General features: G+C 46.2%; 1 protein-coding gene across 1 annotated transcript in view; it reads right to left on the bottom strand.

Moving 5' to 3' along the window:
- Positions 1-3281: 3281 nt before the first annotated feature.
- Positions 3282-23995, bottom strand: part of Pdlim1 (PDZ and LIM domain 1) — a 41569-nt gene continuing 20855 nt past the window's right edge. Inside the window, exons 4-7 of the mRNA XM_041662061.1 lie at positions 21776-21975; positions 10660-10811; positions 4348-4465; positions 3282-3807 (exon numbers count right to left, since the gene is read on the bottom strand). Of these exons, the coding sequence (XP_041517995.1) occupies positions 3621-3807; positions 4348-4465; positions 10660-10811; positions 21776-21975 (657 nt within the window). The 3' untranslated portion in view covers positions 3282-3620. The remainder of the gene's footprint in view (positions 3808-4347; positions 4466-10659; positions 10812-21775; positions 21976-23995) is intronic.

Here is a 23995-nt window from a genome sequence, read left to right as displayed (position 1 = left end):
CACCACATCTGCCTGCATGCTGCCATGTTCCCCATCATGATGTTAATGGATTGAACTTCTGAAACTACAAGCCATCACCTCAATTAAATGGTTTTTTTTTTATATAAAAGTTGTCATGGTCATATGCACTTGGAAAGCAGAGGGGGGGGGTGTCTCTATGAGTTCCAGATCAGACAGAAGCACATAGAAATAGCTTGGGGTGGGGCTTGGGGAGCTGAAGGTGGTAGAGCCCTTGTCTAATAGGTACAGGGTCCTTCGTTCCATCCCCAGTACACACATAGGATGGGGTTGGGCAGTAGGGAATTCTGGGAATAGGAACGTCTTTCTTTAATAACTAAAACAAACAGTAGTCTACCAGTCAACTTGTTGCTTTCCTTGGGAGGTCCTTCTGTCTATGTGTTGCTTTTATTGGTTATAAAGAAATTGTTTTGGCCGATAGCAAGGCAGAACTTGGCTAGGCAGGGAAAACTAAACTGAATGCTGGGAGAAAGGAGGCGGAGTCAGGGAGAAGCCTCATAGCCCCACCAGTGGCAGACGCTGGAACTTTACCTGGTTAGCCACAGCCTCATGGCGATACACAGATTAATAGAGATGGGCTAATTTAAGATATGAGTTAGCCAGAAATACACATAAGCTAATAGGCCAAGCAGTGTTGCAAATAATACAGTTTCTGTGTTATTATTTCAGGTCTGGGCAGCCAGGAACAAACAAGCGGCCTTCCTACAACAGGCAACAATTACTTCACAAGCAATTTCCTCAGGACAAGACAAAAATGATGAGGAAGGGTGGTAGGTTTGGGGTGGTGTGGGGTGGGGTGGGGGTTGGAGCTCCAGTGAGTGGAATCCTGGCTTTATTTACTTTGAGGCCTTATTAAGACACATTCACCAAGAAATAAAATGGTTTTCTGTTGGGACAACCCCCTCCCCCCCAAAAAAAAAATTGCCATGGTCATGGTGCCTCTTCCCAGCAATAGTAAACCCTAACAAGAGAGGAGCCCAGCTGTAGCAGCTTTTGCTGGAGCAGGAGCAGAGCAGCACTGTAATGCCAACACTGGGGAAGCTTTCCCCTTGTGGAGCGCAGCTGTAACTCTTCAGCAGAGCAGAGCTGAAACAACTTCGCAGGGGAAGCCCTCTACTCCCGGAGCCCAGTTATTCCACTTGCACTGGGGAAACCTTTCCCTGGAGCAGAGCTGTAAGCTGCAATGCTTACAGGGACTCTGTGGTCTTCCTTGGTTCCTGACTGCTAGGATACCGTTTCATCTGAGCTCCAATGTTTACAGCCTTCTCTATAATAAGATGCAATAATTACAAGATGCAATCATTTTCCCCTTTATTGATTGTTTCAGTTAGGGTGTCCATGGCAGGGAAGAGACACCATGACCAAGGCAACTCTTACAAAGGAAAAGATTTAATTGGAGCTAGTTTTCAGTTTAGAGGTTTAGTCTGTGATCATCATGGTGGAACATGGTGGCATGCAGACAGACGTAGTGCTGGGGAAGGAACTGAGAGTTCTACATCTTAATCTGCACAAGGGCCAGAAGGGGAGTAGAGATGAGTGACGGAACACTTGCCTAACAAGCACAAGGCTTAAACCCAGCACTACAAAATAAGCACATTACTGCAGACTGTTACTTCTACAGCCTTGAGTTTCTAAGAGTGACAATGATTGTGCCGTTCCAACCACACCCTCTTCCCTGAAATGTAAAAGCTTATTTATTTATTTATTTATTTATTTATTTGTTTATTTGTTTGGGAGTTGTGGTCCTTACGGATGTGGGAGAACTTTTAAAGATTTATTCTCTTATTTATTATGTATACAGTGTTCTGTCTGCATGTATGCCTGCAGGCCAGAAGAGGGCACCAAATGTCATTACAGATAGCATAGCGAGACAAAAAAAAAACAGAAAAACAAAAAAACCTAGTCTATCCCTGGGAGTTGGGTTTCAGTTCTTGTTTGGTTTTCTAGGACTGCAACATTTAAACTACCTCACCTTTTACACACTTTAACAAAGATCAGGTTTAAAGTTAAGACTAGTTAACTAGGAGGTGGGGACCTAAACATCCCTGTAAATACTATTAGACTAAGCACCAAGTTAGCCTGTTTGTCTGTGATTGTTGTAATGTGATTGCGATGGTTTCAATCATGAACTCTTTAGAAACCAACACCGTGTCACAATGTCAAAGAGCGGGATACACAAGCATCTAGCCGGACTAGATCAATGGCAAACATCTGATTAGCACATGGAGGAGAAAGACTGAAAAACATACTAATCACCTATTACCCAGCTCTGAGCTCTCTGAGGCTGGTGAGCACACTGCTGAGTTATCACACCTTCACACAGTCTGAAAATGGATTATTGAGGCATACTTCAAAACCAACCAAGTGAGATTTGAATGAGAATGGCCCCCACAGGCTCATATGTGTGACTACCTTATTCCCAGGATGTGGTACTGTTGGGGGAAGGATGAGGAGATATGGTCTTGGAGGAAGTGTGTCACTGGGGTCAGGCTTTGAGGTTTCAAAAGACTCACACCATCATCGGTACATCTATCCTTCTTCCTCATGCATGTGGACTAAGATGTAAGCTCTGGCTTGTTCCTTTGCTCTGCCATCACAGATTCTAAGCCCTGCAACTGTAAGTTAAATTAAAGATTTCTTCTATAAGTTGCTTTAGTCATGGAGTTCTATCACAGCAATAGAGAAGTTACTAGGACAGGAAGTTATATTCCCTCAAACTCCAGAACAACTTCACTAAAACAGAACCAAATATAATATATTCGTGAAGTTACTTGACTGAGAATGGCCCCCAAGGCCCTGAAACTTGGTCTCCAATTGGTGGTGCTGTTTGGGGAGATTTGGGGGAATGGCTTTGTTGGAGAAGGTATGTCACCGGATGTGGGCTTTGAGAGAGTAATGAGTCCACACAGTTTCTAGTTCACTGTCTCTGCTTATCGTTAAGAATATGAGCTCTCAGTTTTCTGCTCCAGCTGCCACATCTCTAGCTGTCGTGCCTGCCTGCCAAGACCATAAACCCAAATGAACGTGTTCTCCTATAAGCTGCCTTCATCGGCTTTACTGTAGCGACAGAAAAGCAAAGAAGATAACTAACATTATCCAACAATGCTTAGAGCAAGCCTCAAAGATGTAAAGGAAGACAGTACATTCACAGCATCTTTTCATGTCCAGGGGAAAGGCCTGCAGAAACCAAAACCAAAAGAGAGACCCAGGGCTTCATGAGACAGTATACAGAGCACAGGCAGGGACAACTAAGAGGCCACACACCGCTTTAAAGTCTAAATTTATTAAGTAAAACAAAATCAACATAAGAGATGCTACATTTGGCTTCATTTCAATGTGACCAAAGTCCGTTTGCAGCAGAGAAGACCCCAAGTGAAGTGCATGGTGGTGCTGGTGAGGGGACAAGGGACAAAACCATCTCCAGTAATGTAAAAGCAGGCATCACACTGCTGGGCGGAGTCAGCACAGGTGAACCTCACTGTCCACTGAGCAGGACTAACACTAGGTAAGCACAGGACTGTCAGGGAGGAGAAGCCAGAACATTCAGAGAACCAGGTACAGCAGGCTGGCTGGAGGGCAGCAGACAGGGCAGGTCCTCTCAATCACTTGGGGAACACGGTGACCACATCATAGCCCTCAGGGGGTGTGACACGTTCCCGGGCATGCTTTTCACAGTAAATCTGATCCTCTACAAAGAAATGGCCCTTCTGTTTCAAGTTGGTGCCACAGTCGGTGCACACATAACATTCAGGGTGGCGGTGATGGTCCCTCAGCTTCACAAACACTCCTCTGCAGGGGGAAGGGAAAATGGGGCTGCATTAGTGACATGAGGGCCCTGTATTGTCCTTCCTGAGCTGAGGCTTCCGGAGAAGCCCCACCACAGGCCTCTGGCTGCGAATGGGGCTCATCATTCTAGAAGCATCTCCCATGTCAACACAACAGCTCTGCATGGTCTGATTGATCTGTTGACTTTACTCCCAAGCTATGCAACACCCGGAGACTCCCACACGTCCATGGTTTGGCCAACCTCTAAGAGCAGGCGCAGTGAGTACTCACACAATGCCAGTACCACACTTTGCAACACCCGGAGACTCCCACACGTCCATGGTTTGGCCAACCTCTAAGAGCAGGCGCAGTGAGTACTCACACAATGCCAGTACCACACTTTGCAACACCCGGAGACTCCCACACGTCCATGGTTTGGCCAACCTCTAAGAGCAGGCGCAGTGAGTACTCACACAATGCCAGTACCACACTTTGCAACACCCGGAGACTCCCACACGTCCATGGTTTGGCCAACCTCTAAGAGCAGGCGCGGTGAGTACTCACACAATGCCAGTACCACACTTGTCACACATGGGCAGCTTCTGAGCGTTTCCAACTGATGCAGCCACTTTGGTGACCGGAGCTTTAACACTTCTGAATCCTGAGGGCTTGTTGGGATCCCCTGAAGGGAGGAAAACATCCACATTAGCCAGGAAGTGAAAAGCCAGTATGTATCACTGAGTTCTCTCAGAACCACCTGTGTATCTGCATACTCAAGCCAAGTCACAGCCCCTGGGACCAGACAGTCGGTGGCTCTGTGAATTATGGGGCAGTTGTTTAATCTTTGGTGATCTCTCAGTTTTCATGTTATAAAAAAAAATAATAAATCATTTCCCCCTTCATTGTAATTTTTTTGTTTTTGTTTTTTTGAGACAAGGCTTTGGTGCCTGTCTTGGAACTAGCTCTTGTAGACCAGGCTGGCCTCGAACTTAACAGAGATCCACCTGCCTCTGCCTCCTGAGTGCTCAGATGAAAGGCGTGTGCCACCACCACCCAGCTTCCCCTTCATTGTTATAAAGAAAATATTTTTTAAAAACCCAATACAGAAAGCCCTCCTACATTGCCTAGCATATGATCAGCCCTCACAACACAAATCGCTATCATACAACCCATACATGTGCCAATACTGACATCGGCCAGGAATGTCACCAGCTCCCAGGTGCCAAAATCCTGCTCTTGCTGAAGACCTTGGCTAGTGAACATGAGCAAACATGAGTCCGAAATTTATGTGTGTGGCTTGGCCCTGTCCCCATAGAGTTTCTGTCCTGTACTGTGAGGACAGCAAGCCTCAGTGGGGTCACTACCTTGTCCAGGCATCTGGAATGAGAAGATTTGAGGTGCCACAGCAAGCTGAGTCACCACTAACCAGTGTCTCCCCTACAGCATGAGTCACTGATGCTGCACAACAGGAGGGTGAGTTTGTGGGGCTTTGGTGGCTTGTGGACAACAACGAGAGTATTTCTAAGCACCCTGTACTTCCATCTGTCCTCCATGGCTACACATGACACTCTCGGGTTTCTCTCATTAATACTGGGTCCTCTCACATTGGGACCAGATATCCATCTGACAACCCATAAGAAGGAGCAAGATTTAGATATCATCTATAGATGAGCTTGGGGAAGGCTCAGCATGCCCTCACCTTGATGATCCCATACCCCAAAGCACAGGGGACAGTCTTTCTTTTGGAAGAAGTCCACAGTCCAAGCTTCTGTAATTGCAGACTTTTATATTCATTTGCTTAGGTATTAAAATGTTTTTATGCTTAAAATTTTTGATGGCTCAGTATTTAAGAGCACTGGCTACTCTTCCAAATAACCCGGGTTCAATTCCTAGCATCCCCACAGTGGCCCACAACTCTCTGTGAATCCAGTTCTAGGGGATCTGATGCCTTCTTCTAATTTCCGTGGGCACCAAGCACACACACAGCCATAGACATAAATGCAGGCAAAACACCCATACACATAATTCTTTAAATCTAATTTTAGAAGTTACATGTATTTAGTAGAGTGTGCGTGTGTATGTGTGTGTGTATGTGTGTGTGTATGTGTGTGTATGTGTGTGTATGTGTGTGTATGTGTGTGTGTATGTGTGTGTGTGTGCACCCATGTATGTACAGGTGTGTGCATGCTGTGCTATGCTGAAGGAAGGAAGTTCAAGGGACAACTTGTAGGACTTGGTTTTCTTCTTCTACCATGTGGGTTATGGGGTTCAAACTCAGGTTTGGCAGCACGCTTTTTTGCCTAAGGAGCCATTTCACCAGCCCTAAAATGTTTGGAACTGAACTCAAGACCTCACACATGCTAGGAAAGTGCTCTACAACTGAGCTAAATTCCCAGCCTATAACTGAGTGTATTGATGGTCCCTTTAGTTTGGTTTGGGTTGTTTTTGTTTGTTTGGTTGGTTGATTGATTGATTGACTGATTTTTGAGACAAGGTCTATGTAGCCCTGATTGATGATTGATTGATTGATTGATTGATTGACTGATTTTTTTTTTGAGACAAGGTCTCTCTCTGTGTGTAGCCCTACCTGTCCCAGAACTCACTATGTAGAACTCCACCTGCCTCTGCCTCCCAAGCGCTGGGATTAAAGGTGTGTGCCACCACACTGGCCCCTTTAGCTTTCTATCAAAGGCAGCCAATCTCTTCACCTCACCCAACCTCAGCCCTACATGAAGGCATCTCAGAAGGGCCAGAGTGAGCAGCTGCTCCAGGCATTCTGCCCCAAGCATAGCACACAGACTCCCTCACTTCCTGACTGAAGGGGGTTGTCTGCAAGGAAAGAGCAGCATCTCTGCACTCATGGACAGGGTGGAGAGGCTAACTGACCACAGAAGGGACCAACACAGGAAAGGCTGGGGTCTCAAATATAAGATATCCTCCTCCCACAGCTCACTCGGCCAACAGGAAAACCACCAGGAAATAAGAGACAGTGCAAATGGTAGAAAAGAAGGCAGGGAGAGATGTGAAATCCCTACTTGGTAGGAGGAGCCACATCCTTTTCTGAAACTAGACTGGAAGAGACTAGAGTTGGGAGCCCTGGAGGAGCTGTGTGCTGCAGCAGTCCTCATTCTCAGCCCTGCAGCGCCACCTGCTGGCTCCAGGTTGTTTTCTCTCACTTAGAGACCTTTCTTTTTTGGGAACTCCATACAACTACAAACATTCCCAAGTGTCTCTGCTTCCAGGAAACCCGTCATCCAAGTGCCATTTGTTTGCTTGTCGTGTGTTGTTTCTGAAGAGGAAGGGAAATCAGGCAAATAAAGTACAGCTGTTTCTCGCCTCATTTCACGGATTAATCTTCCATGGTTCCACCATCCCTACAGAACAAAGCTCATGATCCTAACAACGGCAGTTCTCTAGAACCTGTCTCCAGGTCATCTGCGGCCCCGAAACCCCTGACAGCAGCCAGCATGGACCTAGGAGTTTGCTGACTGCATCTCCAGCTTCTTCATCTGAGGGAGCCTGCAGCCACCACTGCTGCCTCTGCATTTATTGTCTCCTTCCAAACCTCCGCTCCTTCACGATATCCTTCTACTAACAGAACAAGCAAAACGAGATATTTACAGACACTGGAAGATGATTCTACTTTAGAAGGACAAAAAGGGGCCATCATGATGGTTCAGAGGGTAAGCCTGAGAACCATCCTCAGAACCCACATGGTGGAAGGGGAAACCGACACTCAGTTGTCCATATGCCCATTGGTCCATAAGCACACATACGTGCATGCATGTGTATGTGTGTGCATGCACATACACACAATAAATATATACATAAACAAATCTGATTTTAAAACTTTAAGGAAAGGAATTCTGGTGTGTGCTACAACATGTATAGATGCTGTACTGAGGGAATGAGTCCATCACCAAAAGGGAAATCATGATTCTGCTCTTACAGGTATATGGAATAGACAGTAGTTGCTGCGGTGGCCAGAGGCCGGAGCAGAGAACAGGGAGGTGGGGTTTAATGGGATCAGAGTTCCCGTTCTACCATACGGAGAGTTCTGAGGGTGGATGGTGGCAATGGCCGTGCCTCACACATGTATGTGGTGTAACTGAACACTGAAAAGTGAACACAGTGGGAAACTTTATGGGATGTGTATTTCCCAGCTAAAACAGTTTGCATGCCTCTTCTGCCGCAAATGTTATGATTTGCCCACAGCAAGATGAAGCATGAGAAAAGCAGAGGATGAGCCGCACTCAGAACAAGCAGCTCTGGTGGGATTTTCTGGGGTCTATCACCAACACTGCTCAGACCGTTTGGGCACCTAGCTGCACTGAGCAGTTCACAAACTTTCACTTAACCCTTCAAACAGCCCTGATGCAGTGGGCGGCCCTCTTACATGGGTTACATACAAACACTAGAGCACAGAGGGACCAGCAGCCTGCTCTAGGTGTCCTGCAGGTCACAGGTGGACATGAGATGCCAGTGTTTCCACCCATAGACTTCTCTGAACCATGGGTCTCTGCCCAACACAGCAGCACACATCTGAGTGCCTTGTTAACATTGGCCAGTGATCCAGGCTCAGAGAGCCTGTTCCACGTAATGAAGGTTTGTCTAGAATTTATTATTATGCAATGTCTCCAAGGAGAGCTGTCTCTGGAGACCCGCAGACGCATCAGAAGTCATGCATGGCCAAGCGAAGCTGACCTGGAGCCTCCTGATGAAGTGCCAGCATCTATAACAACCACGGAATGCTGACTCTGTGGACAGTGATGGCTGCTTCGTATGCTTTGTGATTTCTGAGCCTAGAGCAGTTCAGACACTAGCCTAGGGTTGAGGATGTGGCTACCCTAAGGCCTCCACGATGAGGAAAGGCCATATTCCCTAAAGCCAGAGCAAACCTGGGGGGTCCCCGTGGCGAAGGAGGACTCCCAGATTCATTGGCCTACAGGTATATTCTTCCTTCTGTGGCCTCCACGTACTCTGCCTCACCTGCCATCTTGGGAGCAAGGTATGTAAATTAAAGCAGCCAAGGGACAGATTGGCAGAATCTCACAAAGGTCACAGTCACTACAGCCTCAGCTCTCTAGCGCATGGGTGCAGGACACAAAGCTGCTTAAATAAAGCCTGTATGCCACAAGGGATTGATATTTAGAATATACAATAAACTAAAAATAAAAACACCAAAACCAAAAACCCACCATCCAATCAATAAATAAGCCAAAGTAGAGATGGCCAATAGGGCATCAAACAGTGCTCAGCATCCTTGGTCATCGGGGAAATGAAAATTAAAGCTGCACTGAGATTGCATCCCACCCCTGTCAGACTGGCTGTCTGTATTAAAGTAGGCAGCAACCAAAGCTAGCAAGGATGTGGGGTACAAAGGCACCCTTATATACTGCTTGTGGGAATGTAAAATGAGCAACCACTAGGAAAATCAGTAAAGCGTTCCCTCAAAAAATTAAAAATAGGACATATGATCCAGCTATACCACTTGTGGTAATAAACCCTAAAGAACCTAAGTCAGCACAACAGACAACTGGTCATCCATGTTTATTTTGTAACACTCTGTTCAATCGATAACCAACTTATAAAGTCAACCTAAATGTCCACGGCTAGGTAAAAAAGATACGATACACATGACTGACTAGTGTGTGGAAGGGCAGGAGAGCTTAGTAAGGTCAAAGTATGTGATAAAACCCATAATTTTGCACAATGAATCTATAACAACGTAAAATAAGGGCTGGAAATATGGCTCAGGGCCAAAGAGCTCTGGCTACTTTTGCAGAGGACCGAGTTCAGTTCTTGGCACCCCTATGGTGAATCAAAGCAACTTCCTGTAGTTAATTCTAGTTCCAGGAGATCTGATACCAAGTTTTGCCTCCACAATCTCCCACATACACATACACACACAGAGAAATAAAAGCAAACTAAATCTCTTTTTAAAAATTAAATCATTTGCCAGGTGGTGGTGGCACACCCCTTTAATCTCAGCACTTGGGGGACAGACCCAGGTGGACCTCAAGAGCTCAAGACCAGCCTGGTCTACAAAGCAAGTCCCAGGACAGCCAGAGCTACATTTTTTCAAACTCTGAAAAGACTGGGCAACTGGCTAGAGTAGAGAGATGGGAGATGGTTCGTTACTTAGAAGCAATTGTTGCTCATGCCGAGGACCACATGGTGACTCACTACTGTTCTCAACTACAGCTTTCTCCCCGCCTCTAGCGGTAATTCGTGCATATAGTAAACAGACATATGTGTGGGCAAAGCAATCACACTTGTAAAATAAAATTAAATAAATACTTGTAACAACAGAACCAGAAAGTATAACCCAGAGGGGGCGCTCTTGTACCAGCTCCTACTGCCAAGACTCACATCCACTCCTAACCCTGTAACCGGTCACCCCAACTGCTGAAAATAGAACCCAGGGTTTTATGTATATTACATAGATTCTACCTTAAGCATTCCACAGCTGATCTGCATCTGAGTCCTCTCTCCCTCCGCTTTTCAATACATGCTTTGTCATCTAAAAAAGTCAATGCCAGCTGGGCAGTGGTGGTACACACCTTTAATCCCAACACTCATGAGGCGGATCTCCATGAGTTCTAGGTCAGCCTGGTCTACAAGAGCTAGTTCCAGAACAGGCTCCAAAAACTACAGAGAAATTCTGTCTCAAACCCTCCCTCCCCGCCAAAGAACAACAACAACAAAATCAATGCCAGGGCAGAAGTGGTGGTGTGTGCTCATATAACAGCAGACTCGGGAAGAAGGCAAGGTCTATACAGAGAGCCCCAGTCTTTCACAGCAAGCTGCACTCGCTCTCTCTCTGGGCTGTGCTCACCTGTGTTCTAGCAGCGAGACTCCCACAGGGCCCCTTACCTTTCCCATCTGTCTCCAGGATCTCCTGCAGAAGCAGGAAGGAGGTGGACTGTTTGGGGGGCTCGTTTAACTCCTGCTTCTCCTGGAGCATCTTGTAAACCTCAGATTCCTTGTTGATGATGAGGCTGCCTGAAGGATGAGGCTGATCCAAGCTAAGAAGAATGTTTGGAAACCCATTAGGACAAGGGTCGAAAGTTAGGCTCAGAACTCCACCCGGCGCTCCCTCCCAGACAAACCCACACTCATGAAAAGAGCAGATAGCGATTATCCCATGTCCCCAACCCTCTGGACAATGTTATAATGGGTCCTGGTCAGCAGAGCTGGCTGCCACTTTAATACAGTAAGAGGCTATTTTCCCAAATCGTCTCTGTAATTCAATTACATTTTGGCTAACTCCCACAGATGGGGAATTTGTCCCTTCTTTTTAAATTACATAATCAACATTATGTCAAGAGAAAATTTTGAAGAGGAAAAATTCCAACCACAATCTGACCACTAAAGCTCGGCTGGGTCCGTGTGTGTGTGTGTGTGTGTGTGTGTGTGTGTGTGTGTGTTGGGGGTACATGCATTCCTTGCACCAGCAGAAGCCTCGTCTTTCTCATTCCCCCTGTCAAAGGGCTTCTCATGCCTCCAGACGCTCCTCGTCATTCAGAATGGAGCTCAGGCCTCTGTGTCCCTTGCTGGAGGCAGCAGTCTTGACCTGCCCCGTCCACAGGCACTGCAGCGAGAAGGAAGTATTCGCGTGCTTTTCTGTGTAAAGGTTCAGACCCCCGGGAACAGGCAAGCCAGACCTGTCACTCTGCATGCCCCAGGACGAGCTGAGGCAGGCACTACTGTGAGACTGGTTTTCACTGAGCCAAGGTTTGTGCTGTCTGGATGCAGCAGAGCCATGGAAGGAAGGCAGCCCTTCAACTGTAGCTGTCTTGAGCCTGTCTGACTCCTTACGTACTCCCCCGCATGACTAAGCCAAGCTGTGGCTTACCAGCAAGACCCACCAGCTGTGTAACCTGTCCCTCTGCTGCCGTGCTCAGTCTTGGAACGGTTACATTTTCAACCAGAGACCAGAGACGTATTTCCAACACATGAATCCAGACGGTTCCATGGTGCGGATCAATGTAATCTCACCTGACTTAGAACCAAATACTTACAGTTTTGATAACACAAGTCTAAGCAAGTTCAACTCCTTTACATTAAGGAGTAAAGACCCTTAAGCTGTAGCCTTTCCTCAGAAGAGTGTGACTGAACCAGGCAGCCTTCTTCCAGGCATTGCGCTCACTCTCCTGCCTACACTGTTACCCTCATGTATGTCCAGGGCCCCATTTCACACAGGATGCACCCCTCAGCGAAGATTTAATGACCTTGACTTATGAGAGTCCCACACATCCCCACCCCTTGCTACCCTCTAACTCACTCTCCTACCACGTACTCTGCTTACACTTACTTCTGTATTTCTGGCTTCCCCTGGAATGTAACCAAGCATATTACCTTGCTCTCTGTAAATGCCCAGGTCGGGCTCAGCGCAGAGCCCATGCTCAAAGCTTGGCATCAGGTAAGTAAGTGTGTAAGTAGAGATGACACTTCCTCCTTGCTATGCTGTCCCTCATCCTGGGAGATCACTCTGAAACTATCTAGGGTTGGGGGGACCCATCCCCCGAGCCCACATGCACTCTTTCCTCTCACTTCCATAGCTCATTCAGAAGCTGCCTGAGGGACACTGTGCCCATGAGGAGCAAAGCACAAAGACCAGATCAACTACCGGGAGGGGCTATGAGCAATGCATACAGACAGATTTACTCATGCACAAACACACAGCTGCAGCTGCGAGGGATGCGCTCTCAGCCTCCACTGCACTGGAGGACACAGGCAGGAGCAAAGGAATTGCAGCAATTGCGTTCATTAACTCATTTCCCAGCCACCATTGTACAACTGGTTCACGTCTTTAAAAGAAAAAGTATGTTTTCCACGGGGAATTTCCTCTAAGGTACTACCCCTCCCTGTTCCTCTCTCCCTTTCTGTCTCTCCTTTTTCTCTCCTCTGAGACAAGCTGTAGGGGCAGCCAGGACAGCCTCCTGGGACACTTACAGATTCAGGCCCCAGCTGAAAGACTTGAGCACAGGGATAAAGCCCAGGTGTTTCCCTTGGACTCCAACCATATTCTGACAGCAAAGACAACAAGGCCCATAAGGGAGACATAAGCTCTGCTACTGCTGGGCAAGGTTGACGCAGGCTGTTCCTGCCACCTTTGGTTTGCAATAACAGGGTGGAAGCAGCCACCCTTGCCTGGCCTGCCCGCAGCAGCTGGTTTCTATCGACCCTTGCCTAGCTCTCTCCCTCTCCCTGTAGGTTAAGTGAATACTTGGTAAAGTAGTTTTGAGTCAGGGTCTTCTACCAGCTCAATTTGCTTTTTTTTTTTTTTTTTTTTAGTTAGTTACTTGATTCTTTGAGTTTTGAGCTTGGAACCTGGCCTATAATAAGCATATTACATTATTCTTTATTAATCTTTTTCCTATTACTCTTAGGACTATTTTAAAATCAAGATTGGGCCATGGAATGTTTGGGGGAAGAATTTTTTCTCTTATTTGTTGCATGTTATGTCTGGAAGCCACCAAGGGAACACTAAAAATAACAGAACTAAACCACAAGGTCATCATATATTCATTCTTCCAGCAAACAGCCATGGGAATCCTTCCAAGGAAGGAAAGAAGAAAGAGACAGACAGAGATAGAGAGAGACAGAGACAAAGAGGCAAACCAATTTACCATTTATTTCCAAACAACTGATAACATCTTTATATGCTGGGCATTTTATGCAGTATTTTCAATATCCGTTACTCTAACCAAATCATCGTCAACCTAATTCAAAAAACAGCACAAGACTCAGAAATTCTAAGTCTTGGACATTAGGCTATAAGATATTAACACAATATCTGAAAAAAGTAATTAGGATAAAAGCATGCATACGAAATGGAGAAAAAATATTCTTATTTGTATATACAAAAAAATTAAAAGTAAGTAAATAAGGATTCTACAGTGAGCCAGGTCTATGCTCTCGACAGTCAGGAGGCTGAGACAGGAGACTCAGAGTTCGAGGTTAGGCTGAGCGACACAACGAAGGCACATGTTTCAGAGAGAGACAGAGATCAAATTAATTCTACATAGCCTCTTCCCTGTAATAGAGGAAATTATTTCCTGACTTACGTAATGAAGTAATTATCATACTAAAATAAAACCAGATGACAGTATTAAAAAAGAAAACAGGTGAGTATTCCTCATAAACATATAAATTTCATAGCAAATAAAATTCAACAATATATAAAAAGAATTATTTTTTACAGCCAAGTAGTGTGTACTTGGTTTACTATACAAAAATCAGTCAAGGTGTTAATCATTTGACCACATCAGCAGATGCACAAGAAAACAAAACAAAACAAAACAAAAAAACAATTGACTACATGGGATGCTGAGACAGGAGGATCAAAAGTTCAAGCCATGTCTAGTCTCCAAAGTGAGTCAAGGCCAGACTGCCTTGTGAGACCCTGCCTCAAAATAAAACGTAGAAGAGGGCTAGGGACGTAGTTCAGTGGGGAGCACTTACTTAGCACACAGAAGGCCCTGGGCCAACCCTTGGCACTGCAGAACAGCTGATGAAAAAGCTGAGGACAGGCACCTCTATTCCTAGCACTAAGGCAGGAAGATTGCCACCAGTTCGAAGACCAGCCTATCTTACATGGTGGGCTCCAATGCTAGCCTGGACTATAGTGGAGACCCTGTCCCACCCCCACCCCCTCAAAAAAGGGGAAAGAAAGAAGAATCTACAGAGAGCCAAACGGGCGAACTGGATTCTACAGTTCATATGAAGAGGCAATGAAAAGGCAAAGTTAAGAACAATTTCAAAAGAGAATAAAATGGGAGGAACTGGTCCCCAGGATTTCAAGGCTCCTTTCACTGCTATTGTGGTCAGTCCCCCATTGTTTATCTCACACCGACTTGATTAGCTCAAATGCCTAAGACTGAAACATAAAAAAGGAAAAACTTAAGAAGGAATTTTTAGCCTCTAGGTTTAGGCAGAATTAAGATGCCAAAAGAGCATCTGGTGAAAGGACAAAGTCAGATTGGCTTTGCTGAGGCACTTCCCTCTGCGTTCCTCTAGGTTCTGCTTTTCCTGTCTGCTGTTAAGTTTCTGTTGAACCAATGGCTGGCGGTGAAATCCTGATCCTCCTGGCTCAGCCTCCCGCATGCTGGGATGCCAGACATGGGATGCCAGACACGCACCACCACCTTAGACCCTACTAAATGCTGGGAATGTTTGTCTGTTCCCATTTGTCAGAATCGCTCCTAACTTCCCCCTGTGATTCTTACATTGTTTGTTCAGTTGTGGTGTTCAGTGGCCACGGATTTGTCACTTTTCCAGTTCTCTTTTTGCTAAATTCTAGTTTCAGTTCATTGTGGCTGGAAAGGATACTTGCTGTTATATCAGTTTTAAGTTCATATACGATGTATTTTAAGTCTTACTTCTGCCTCTTTTAGCAGACTATTCCACATGCACCTGAGAAATGATGTGGGGTTTTTTTTTCTAACTTGATCATTCATTTATGATGATTTTATTGGCAATTCTCTTGCATCATTATTTGGAGACATACAATGTATTTCTGTTCATTATTCACCCTATGGTGATACATGGCACTGGAATTAGCCGCAGCTCTCAAACAATAGCACTGTTCAAACTGGTTGACCTCTCCTCCCTTCCTGCTATTCTCCCCACTCCTCTGGCAAACTCGGGTCTACCCTATTGAGAAGTAACTATAAATGGTATATTTTAATGTCAGTGTTCACATGTTTACTGCTAGCATGAAGAAACAACACCTGATTCTATGTCTATCTCTTAGCCTGTGTGGGTTTTTTTTTTTTTCTGATACATTCTTGCTGGATGTAGCAATTAGCTCCAGGTTCGTCCCTTGCCTTGCCAAGCTGGCTACAATCCACAGTACGATGCAGAAGAGTAACCAGTGTGCACGGTCTTAGCTCATTCTCCACCTTTGTAGGAAAGCCTTTAGTGTTTATCATTAAATGGCATCTTTAAAAAGATGGAAAGAAGCCTAAACATCCATCAGTAGACAGATGGATTATTTTTTTCATGTGATAAAGAATGGATTTAGTCTTTAAAAAGAAGAAAATCTTGACACACACTTCCAGGGTGAAGCTTTGGAGCAGCATACGAAGAGGAATATGACTGTACCAGCCAGCAAAGACATTACTGCATGACTCCACTTGCAAGAGGAGCCCGCAACAGAAAGCTCAGCGATGGCTTCCAGGAGCTTGGGGAGAGGCAGAAGTTGTTCAATGGGTATAGCTTTCCAAGCTGAACAAATTCAACAGATCTGTTGCATAACTTTAAACATGTAGTTACAATAGTAAATTTTTATGTCATGTGGTTTTTAACCACACTTTAAAAAGGACAAAAAAAAGGGGACACTCTTCGTATATAAAGAAAAGCTGGATGGCTTTCCAAGGAATTATGCTGCGGAAACTCCAGAAGGTTACATACTTCATGGGTCTGTTAATAAAACATTCTTGAACTAACAAAGCTGTAATGATGGGCGATTGGTGGGCTGGAGGCTGTGCCGTGGGGGATGTGGGTATGGTGGATGTGGCTAGGGGTGAATGCAGCAAGAGGATTGGAATCCTGGTGCAGGCCCAAATGCTTTTTTCTTTTTCTTTTGAGACAAGTGACCTGGCTAGCCTGGAACTTACTGTGTAGATCAGGCTGGCCTTGGACTTACAGAGATCCACCTGTCTCTGTGATGTGGGAGTCCCCTCTGTGTGCTGTGATTACCATTAGTGAATAAAGAAACTGCCTTGGCCTGTTGATAGGGCAGAACTTAGGTAGTCGGGCGGGGGGGTGGTTACTGGACTGAATACTGGGACAAAGAAGGCAGAGTCAGAGAGAAGCCATGGAGCCGCCAGAGTCAGACATGCCGAGTCTTTGCCAGTAAGCCACTGCCATGTGATGATATACAGATTACTAGAAATGGGTTAAATTAATATGAGTTAGCCAATAAGAAGCTAGAGCTAATAGGCCAAGCAGTGTTTTAATTAATACAATTTCTGTGTGATTATTTCAGTTCTGGGCGGCCGGGATGAACAAGCAGCTCCTCCTTTTACATTTTTGCCTCCCGAGTGCTGAGATTAAAGGCTTGTGACACTATGCTCAGTTGAACAAATGCCGTTTACACTGTGTTCCTACTCATCTTCTTCTACTTGATAATTCAGAATGTGATCCTCAGCTCAGCATAGTGGCTCACATCTGTAATCCCAAACTCAGGAAGCTGAGACAAGAGGATACCTGTAGGTTCTAGGTCAGCCTGGGCTTCAGAATAAGACCTTGTCTCAAGAAACAAACAAAAGAGTAAGCATCAAAGGAAACTGGATAAGGAATAAAAGACCTCTTTGCACTGTTTCCTACAACTTCCTACATATCTACAGCTATCACAGAAGAAAAGGCTTAACTCATTTTAAGAATTCCTAAGTCTCAAATAGAACTATTAACTTTAAGTGATGTAGAGATTTTAGTTCTTAGCTTGCCTGACGGCAGGGATAAGAAAAATAAACTGAGTGGCTAGAGAGATGGCTCAGCAGTTTAAAGTACTGATTGATCTTCCAGCATCCACACAACCACTAAAAACTGTCTGTAACTCCAGTTCCAAGGGATTTAGCGCCCTCTTCAGGACTCCGCAGGCACTGCACACACACAGTGCACAAACACATATACAGGCAAAACACCCATACACATAGAACAAAAATAAATCTCAAAAGAATTTTAAAAGACAATAAGATGAAAGATGGGCATGGTGCCACACACCTTTAATCCCAGCACTCAAGAAACAAAGACAGGTGGGTCTCTATGAGTTCACGGCTAGCCTGGTCTACACAGTAAGTTCCAAGGCATCCAAGAAATGAGACCCTGTCTACACACACACACACACACACACACACACACACACGAATGAGCTGAAGCAGAAAAATCCTTCATGTTTCATGATGTCCTAGAAAATAAGAGTTTGGGTTTCAGTTACACTAGATTATTATCTGATAATAAAATAAAAAATGAATTTTAAAAAGCAATTCTGGGGAAGTTTATGCATTGAGTTCTAAAGGGAATGCCTGGTCTGAATGTTCCCTGTATTTTTGTCTCCTATGATAAGAAGCAAGGAATAACACTGGATATCAGGAGAAAAGGGAAGAACCCTCAGACACCAGACGTCGTGGTGTGCAAGCACGTTAGCTACAGAGACAAGCAGCCTGCATGTTGGAAGCCTTCTGATCCTGCTCCCAGTTAGGCGGGGCTAACATAATCCCTTGCTACCTTTTGAACAGGCAACAGAGACAAGCAGCCTGCATGTTGGAAGCCTTCTGATCCTGCTCCCAGTTAGGCGGGGCTAACATAATCCCTTGCTACCTTTTGAACAGGCAACAGAGACAAGCAGCCTGCATGTTGGAAGCCTTCTGATCCTGCTCCCAGTTAGGCGGGGTTCACATAATCCCTTGCTACCTTTTGAACAGGCAACAATGGCTCCTTCATCTCCACTGCACTTGCTTAGAAATCAGTCTCCTGAGTGTTTGGGGGACACACTGTATAATACAGTTTGGAAGACCTACTACTCTGGAATGTCTATGCTGGTTATGGGAGCTCAACCACTTGTACCATGAAGAGACCATCACCCCAGCAGGATGCTGGCTAATAGTGCCCATGGTTGAACTTAGGCAATGGCTCCAGGGGAGAAAGAAGTTCTGGAACGTGCTTAAAGGCTTCCAGTCTTTCACTCTAAACCCCAACCCCCAACTCAAAAGTGCTGAGGCAGAGTTCTCCCACAGCAATGAAGTCAGCAGCAACAAGAATTCACTCGTACCTTCCAGCATGGGTACTGCATTCCCTCGACAAGCTGGCAGAAAGGCATGTGGTTAAGGACCCACCTTACAAGGTTTCTGAGGATTTACAAGGTTTGCCTAAGGTCACTCAGCTGGCAGGGCCAGAGTCAGGTTCTAGGATGCTAATCTACAAGCCCATAGAAAGTAACAGACATCACATAAATTATGCAATCCAGTCTCTGCAGTCCCAAGCTTTAAGGGTCCTTTCGACACACAGCAGGAGAGCTGAGAGAAAAGGTGCTAGCCACACTTCTTTCCCTGGAATGGCACACAAAAGAACTCAGGAAAGGACCGCTGAGCTAATGTCGCCTAGATGGGAAAGTCTGCAGATGCTCCCTTCCCACTCTGCTGTGTTCAAGAAGGTCTACTGAGGAGACCCCACCTGCCTTCCCAGATGGCAAGGCTGCTGTTGACATCCTGGCTTGCCTGGGATGCAGCTGTACCAAGACCTACTAGGCAGAGACAGTCTCTCTCTCTCTCTCTCTCTCTCTCTCTCTCTCACACACACACACACACACACACACACACACACACACACACACACAGTAGAATGCTCTGAAGTGCTTGGGGAAAAAAAAAACAGAAACAGGGTGAGCCCCAGGGAATGGATGATGACCTCAGATACAAAGTATGTAGTGAGGCAGTTCTGGAACCTCAGCAAATTCAGACTAAACAGTGGGGGTGAGCCAGCTCTGGGCCTTGTGCTGAGCAGGGAGGGTTACAGGCTGGCTGCTGGGTTGGCAGAATCCTCTATCACTCCTTTCTGTGGACATGCTAGAAACAAACCAGCAGGCAGAGATCCCTGTGCAAGAAACATGGCGGCCTAAGCAGCCCCTTGGCCTCTGGCTTCAGGGATTTCCGCTGCTGCTGCTTGCAGTTAGTCCTCAAGGAGGTTGGACTGAAGTAGACAGCAGGCCCCCTTTGCTGAGGGAATCTGCAGGAGATTGGTGAAGATCCTGAGGCTGCTTCAGCTAAGGAGACTGTGACAGGAGCAGACAGTAGGGGAGGGGGGAGTGCAATCAGAAAGCTTGAGAGAAGAGAAGAAAGAAGACATTAATAAGGAAAAATATCTAATGCAGCCACACTAAAAATCCTTTCCAGGCACATGCTTCTCCCAGTGCTGCGCAGTTCTCAATTAAGAATGTGTCATTTCCTGGGCTATTAAATCCAGATCATGGAACATTCCCCACTCTGGGGCAGGAAAAGAAGGGTCATGGTCCCAGCCTCTTCAAGCACTCAGAACACAGGAATGGTGGCCTATGATATCAAACCACTCCTTGCTGAGCTACATGCAAGCTTCCCTTCAGGGAGCGATGTTTAGGGGACCTCTGGGTAAATTTTTCATGGGTCCCCAGCATCCCCACGACCATGTTGGGGGGCAGCAATGTACCAAGCAGATAAGGCCTCACAGGAACCATGATTTGGAATAAGAAGCAGTGGTCCTGGTCACTCCCATTAATGGCAGTGATCTTCAGCATCTTCTGAGACCAAAACCTCACTAGACTCTAAGAAACATACGGGATCTGTCCTGACCTGTCCTCTTCTCAGTGTGAGGAACGGAGACTTGCATGCAGTGGATGCCCAGCAGTCTTTCTGGTCTTTCTGTGTTTGTTTCCCTCCCTCTCTCCCTCCCTCCCTGCCCCACCCCTCCTTCATGTCCCCTGAAGACAACGGGGTTCCTGGAACAGCCCTCCAAACAGTTAAGGAGCCTAGGACTGCAGTTTCTCCTGACTTGCATTGGAAAACTCTTAGTTTACAACTAAACAATCTGGACAGATTATAAAGGTGAAAAGGGAAGAAACTGAATACCAAAATGGGCTTTTGGAGGTAACACCAATCTGAGTTAGCAAAGATCCTGAGAGATCAAACAACTTTGGAATGTACTGTTTTCCAACAAAATTTGAATGTCACCAACATTTAAAAGTCAGCAATTTCAGGATTAAAAAAAAAAAAAATTCCAACTCGTGTTCCAGTTAAAGTAACCAGCAGAAGGGGGGATCCTAGGCCTGCAGGCACTTTTGTCTGGAACTAAGGACTCTTATCCCCGTGGGCAGGGCACGAGTATGGGGCGCCACAAGTGCAATTCAGTTCTGTTTGATCCGGTAGCCCTGCCCTGCTCTCCTTACCCTGCAGACACACCATCAACTGCAAGAGCTGGCAACTTCTAATCTACTCCCCACCCTCCTAACTTGACACCCTCACACCCAGTTCCTTTGCCATAAGTAGAAGAAGTCTCTAAATCTGTCGCCAAAGAGTTAGGGACAGAGCAGATAGTAGGTCCCTCTGCTGGAAGATGCAGGAGACCCAATACAGAGATAAAGGCAGGTACAGCCAACAGGCCTGTGCCTGCCTGATTCCACCTACAGTGCCCTCTCTTCCCAGCACAGGTCAGAGCCCAATCCCATGAACAAGTTCTTGCAGCCTCAAGGATTCTCTCTATCATTTCTGGTCTGCTCTGGTGAGAAAGCAGGCACTGCTCCACCTCTGTACACACTGGGGTACACACACACACCCCGCTCAGACGGTGTGGGAGTCATCAACACAAACGAGACCATCCTCTCAAGGACTCTACAGTGAGGACTCTCAGGACACAACAGTCCTGTGAAAGACCATGACTAGTGACTGTGAGTGACCACAGCATTCAGGACAAGTACGAAGCTCAATCATTACAAGATCTGTGTGTCCGACACAGGGCGGGGCATTTTATATTATGTTTTCTTTTATTCCTCTCTCCCATGAGTGTGTGGGCATACATGTGTTCGAAGTGTGCAGGGCGCTCACACGCATGTGGAGACCGGAGGATGCCATCAGGAATCTTCCTCTATGGTTCCCCACCTTATCCATCCAACCCAGAGCTCACTCAAGTGGCTAGTCTGGCCAGCCTGCCTGCTCCAGATCCCCTGACTGTATCTCTGAAGTGCTGGAGTCACAGACAGGCCTCCAAGAAAGACCACCTAGCATTTCTGTATGCTCTAGGACTTGAACCCTGATCCTCATGCTTGAGCAGCAGCCAATGCTCCAGCAACACATTTTCTTATTTTTACTACAACCCTACAAAGAGGGAAGAATTTAAATGTCAAAAATTCCCTCCCAGGATGAGTGGTTCGATTTGTTAGAAGAAACTAGTGGAAAAGGCCTCTCCCAGGACCTGCCTGGAGGCTTGGAGTGGAGAGGGGTGGGTGTCTACTTACTGTCGGCTCTTCGCCTCCTCTCCACTGCCTGCGGTCTGCTTCTCCACAGCGCTGTTGAAGCTAGAGATGTTCTCAGCCGAATAGAGGCCCGTAGGGTTGTTGTACTGGTTTGTGATGATCCGGGGGGCAGTGCTGGGAGCAGGTGAGGCAGTAAATGGCATCGCACTTCGGTTGTGGGCACTTCCTATGTGCAGGACCTCCTGAAGGCAGGGAGCAGAGGAGAAATCAAGGAGGTGTCCACACTGTACCCCTATCGTGTGGTACAGGCCAAAGGCCAGGGAGAATTTGCAGCTAAACTATAGCAGCCCTGGTTCACAGCTAACATCAGCTGGGGACGGAGGGGTTCAGACAAACACAACGGGACAGTGAGCCATGACCTGAGCGTCCAGAGACGCACACTGCACATCCCACACACGCTCAGTCAGCCCCGTCTCTAGTTCTTCACGAGGCCCGGCAGATCTGATCTCTGGGTACTTCTGGGAGGATAACACTTCATGCCTTAGGCTACCAGAACCCAAGTCAGGGCCGAGGAAGCATCCTTTCAGGACACATTCCAGAGGCATTAGGAAGAGGAGGAGAACTGGCTTAGGTCATCCCAGAGTTCTCAATGCCAAAAGGTGTGGATAAATTCCCCAGGTTGGATCATCAAGGAAAGTAGGTAATAGGAACACGGGAAAAGCAGCTGCTGACTACATAGTCTCAGTCCTTACAAAGAAGGCAGAGGGGCTGAGGGCCTATTGTTCCCTGTGGGTGAAACACAAGGTGGAAGGTTCTAGAAGTCAGGTTAAGGCAGACCCTGTGGAGGGAGAACTTTTGAGTTTCTATGTCCACATACAACCTCTTGAGGCATCTGTACAAACACACCAAAGCCCTTGGGGGGGAGGGAGAGTCAAGACAGGGCTTCTCTGTGTAGCCCTGACTGTTCTAGAATTTGTTCTGTAGACTAGGCTGGCCTCGAACTCAGAAATTCGCCTGCCTCTGCCCCCCAAATGCTCAGTTTAAAGACATGCGCCATCACCACCCTGCTGTACTTTTTAAACTAACATTCCTTTAAAAACTAATCACAGGTTACCTGATGAATCAGCAAGGTTCTCCCTGCTCCAGTGCTCAAAATCAATTCTGGCTTCCAGTGCCACAAGCATTGTGTAGCCTACTGTACTTAACTCGTTTTCTTAGTTCCAAGGAAATTCTGATAACCCCCGGTTTCTTTCTTAAAAACCCAAATAACTGGAAAGAATCCCAAGCCCTCTATTGCTCTCTTTTCCTCCTTTAAAAAAAGAAACTCGGTGTTTAATTGGAAAACATTATGAATGAAAACTAACTGCCTAATTCATTATAAAGCTAATTTAAAGTAAAAGGTGGCATAGACATATTTTTATGATAAAAATTTCTTTTTCGTCATTCCAGTAAATTTTCTCTTCAAGATTTAGATGGTTTAGTAAGGTTTAGTTGACTTTGTCTGTGTCTGCACGTATAACCAAAAGAAGCTTGTATGTTTTTGGTTTTTTATTTTGTTTCAAGACAGGGTCTTTCTACACAGCTCTGGCCTGTCCTAGAACTCACTGTATAGACCAGGCTGACTTCAAAACTCACAGAGATCCACCTGTTTCTGCCACCAAGCCTAGCTACAAATAATCACAAAAGAAGATGGTAAAGAAAAAAAAATGGCCATCATCAAGGAACAGTTAAGTAGTCTTATGTACGCCAACTCAAAGGAATTCTGAAATCCCTGGCTGTGAAGGCAGCAGCTGGCTTACAGAAGAGGCCTGTGCTCTCACCCCATCGTAGGGCAGCGTGGGCAACATGACAGCATCCAGCAAGCATTCTTCTGTCTCCACGGCGATTCTGGGAGCAGCACAGGATGCTTATTCTTTAGCCTTGGCTCAAAGTTTCCCTGACACTTAGTGTTTGGCTGTGGGCAAGTTATGCCTCTCGGAGCCCATTTCTCTAAGCTTCCTCGGAAGGACACGTGCGTGACTTGTCAAAAAGCACAGTGCCGGTTCTCGCTAGGGTTGGCCTTTTCTCCCGTAAAAACAAAAATAGTCCTGGTGTGAAGAGAAGTTCATCGAGAGTCGTGTCGCAAATTCATATTTATTTATTCACTGCCCGCATTTACAGATCAGAGGACAACTTAGGAGAGTCAGTTCTCACCTTCCATTTTATGGGTCCCAGGTGTCAAACTCGGGTCCTCAGGCAGCCTGGCAGCAGGCGCTATCCCCC

This window comes from Microtus oregoni, unplaced genomic scaffold (assembly GCF_018167655.1).
Source record: "Microtus oregoni isolate MIOR12 unplaced genomic scaffold, Mior012 000012F_ref0000307, whole genome shotgun sequence".
Classification (NCBI taxonomy): domain Eukaryota; kingdom Metazoa; phylum Chordata; class Mammalia; order Rodentia; family Cricetidae; genus Microtus; species Microtus oregoni.
Note: the sequence above shows the minus strand (reverse complement) of the source record. Positions and strands in the feature narration are given on the sequence as shown.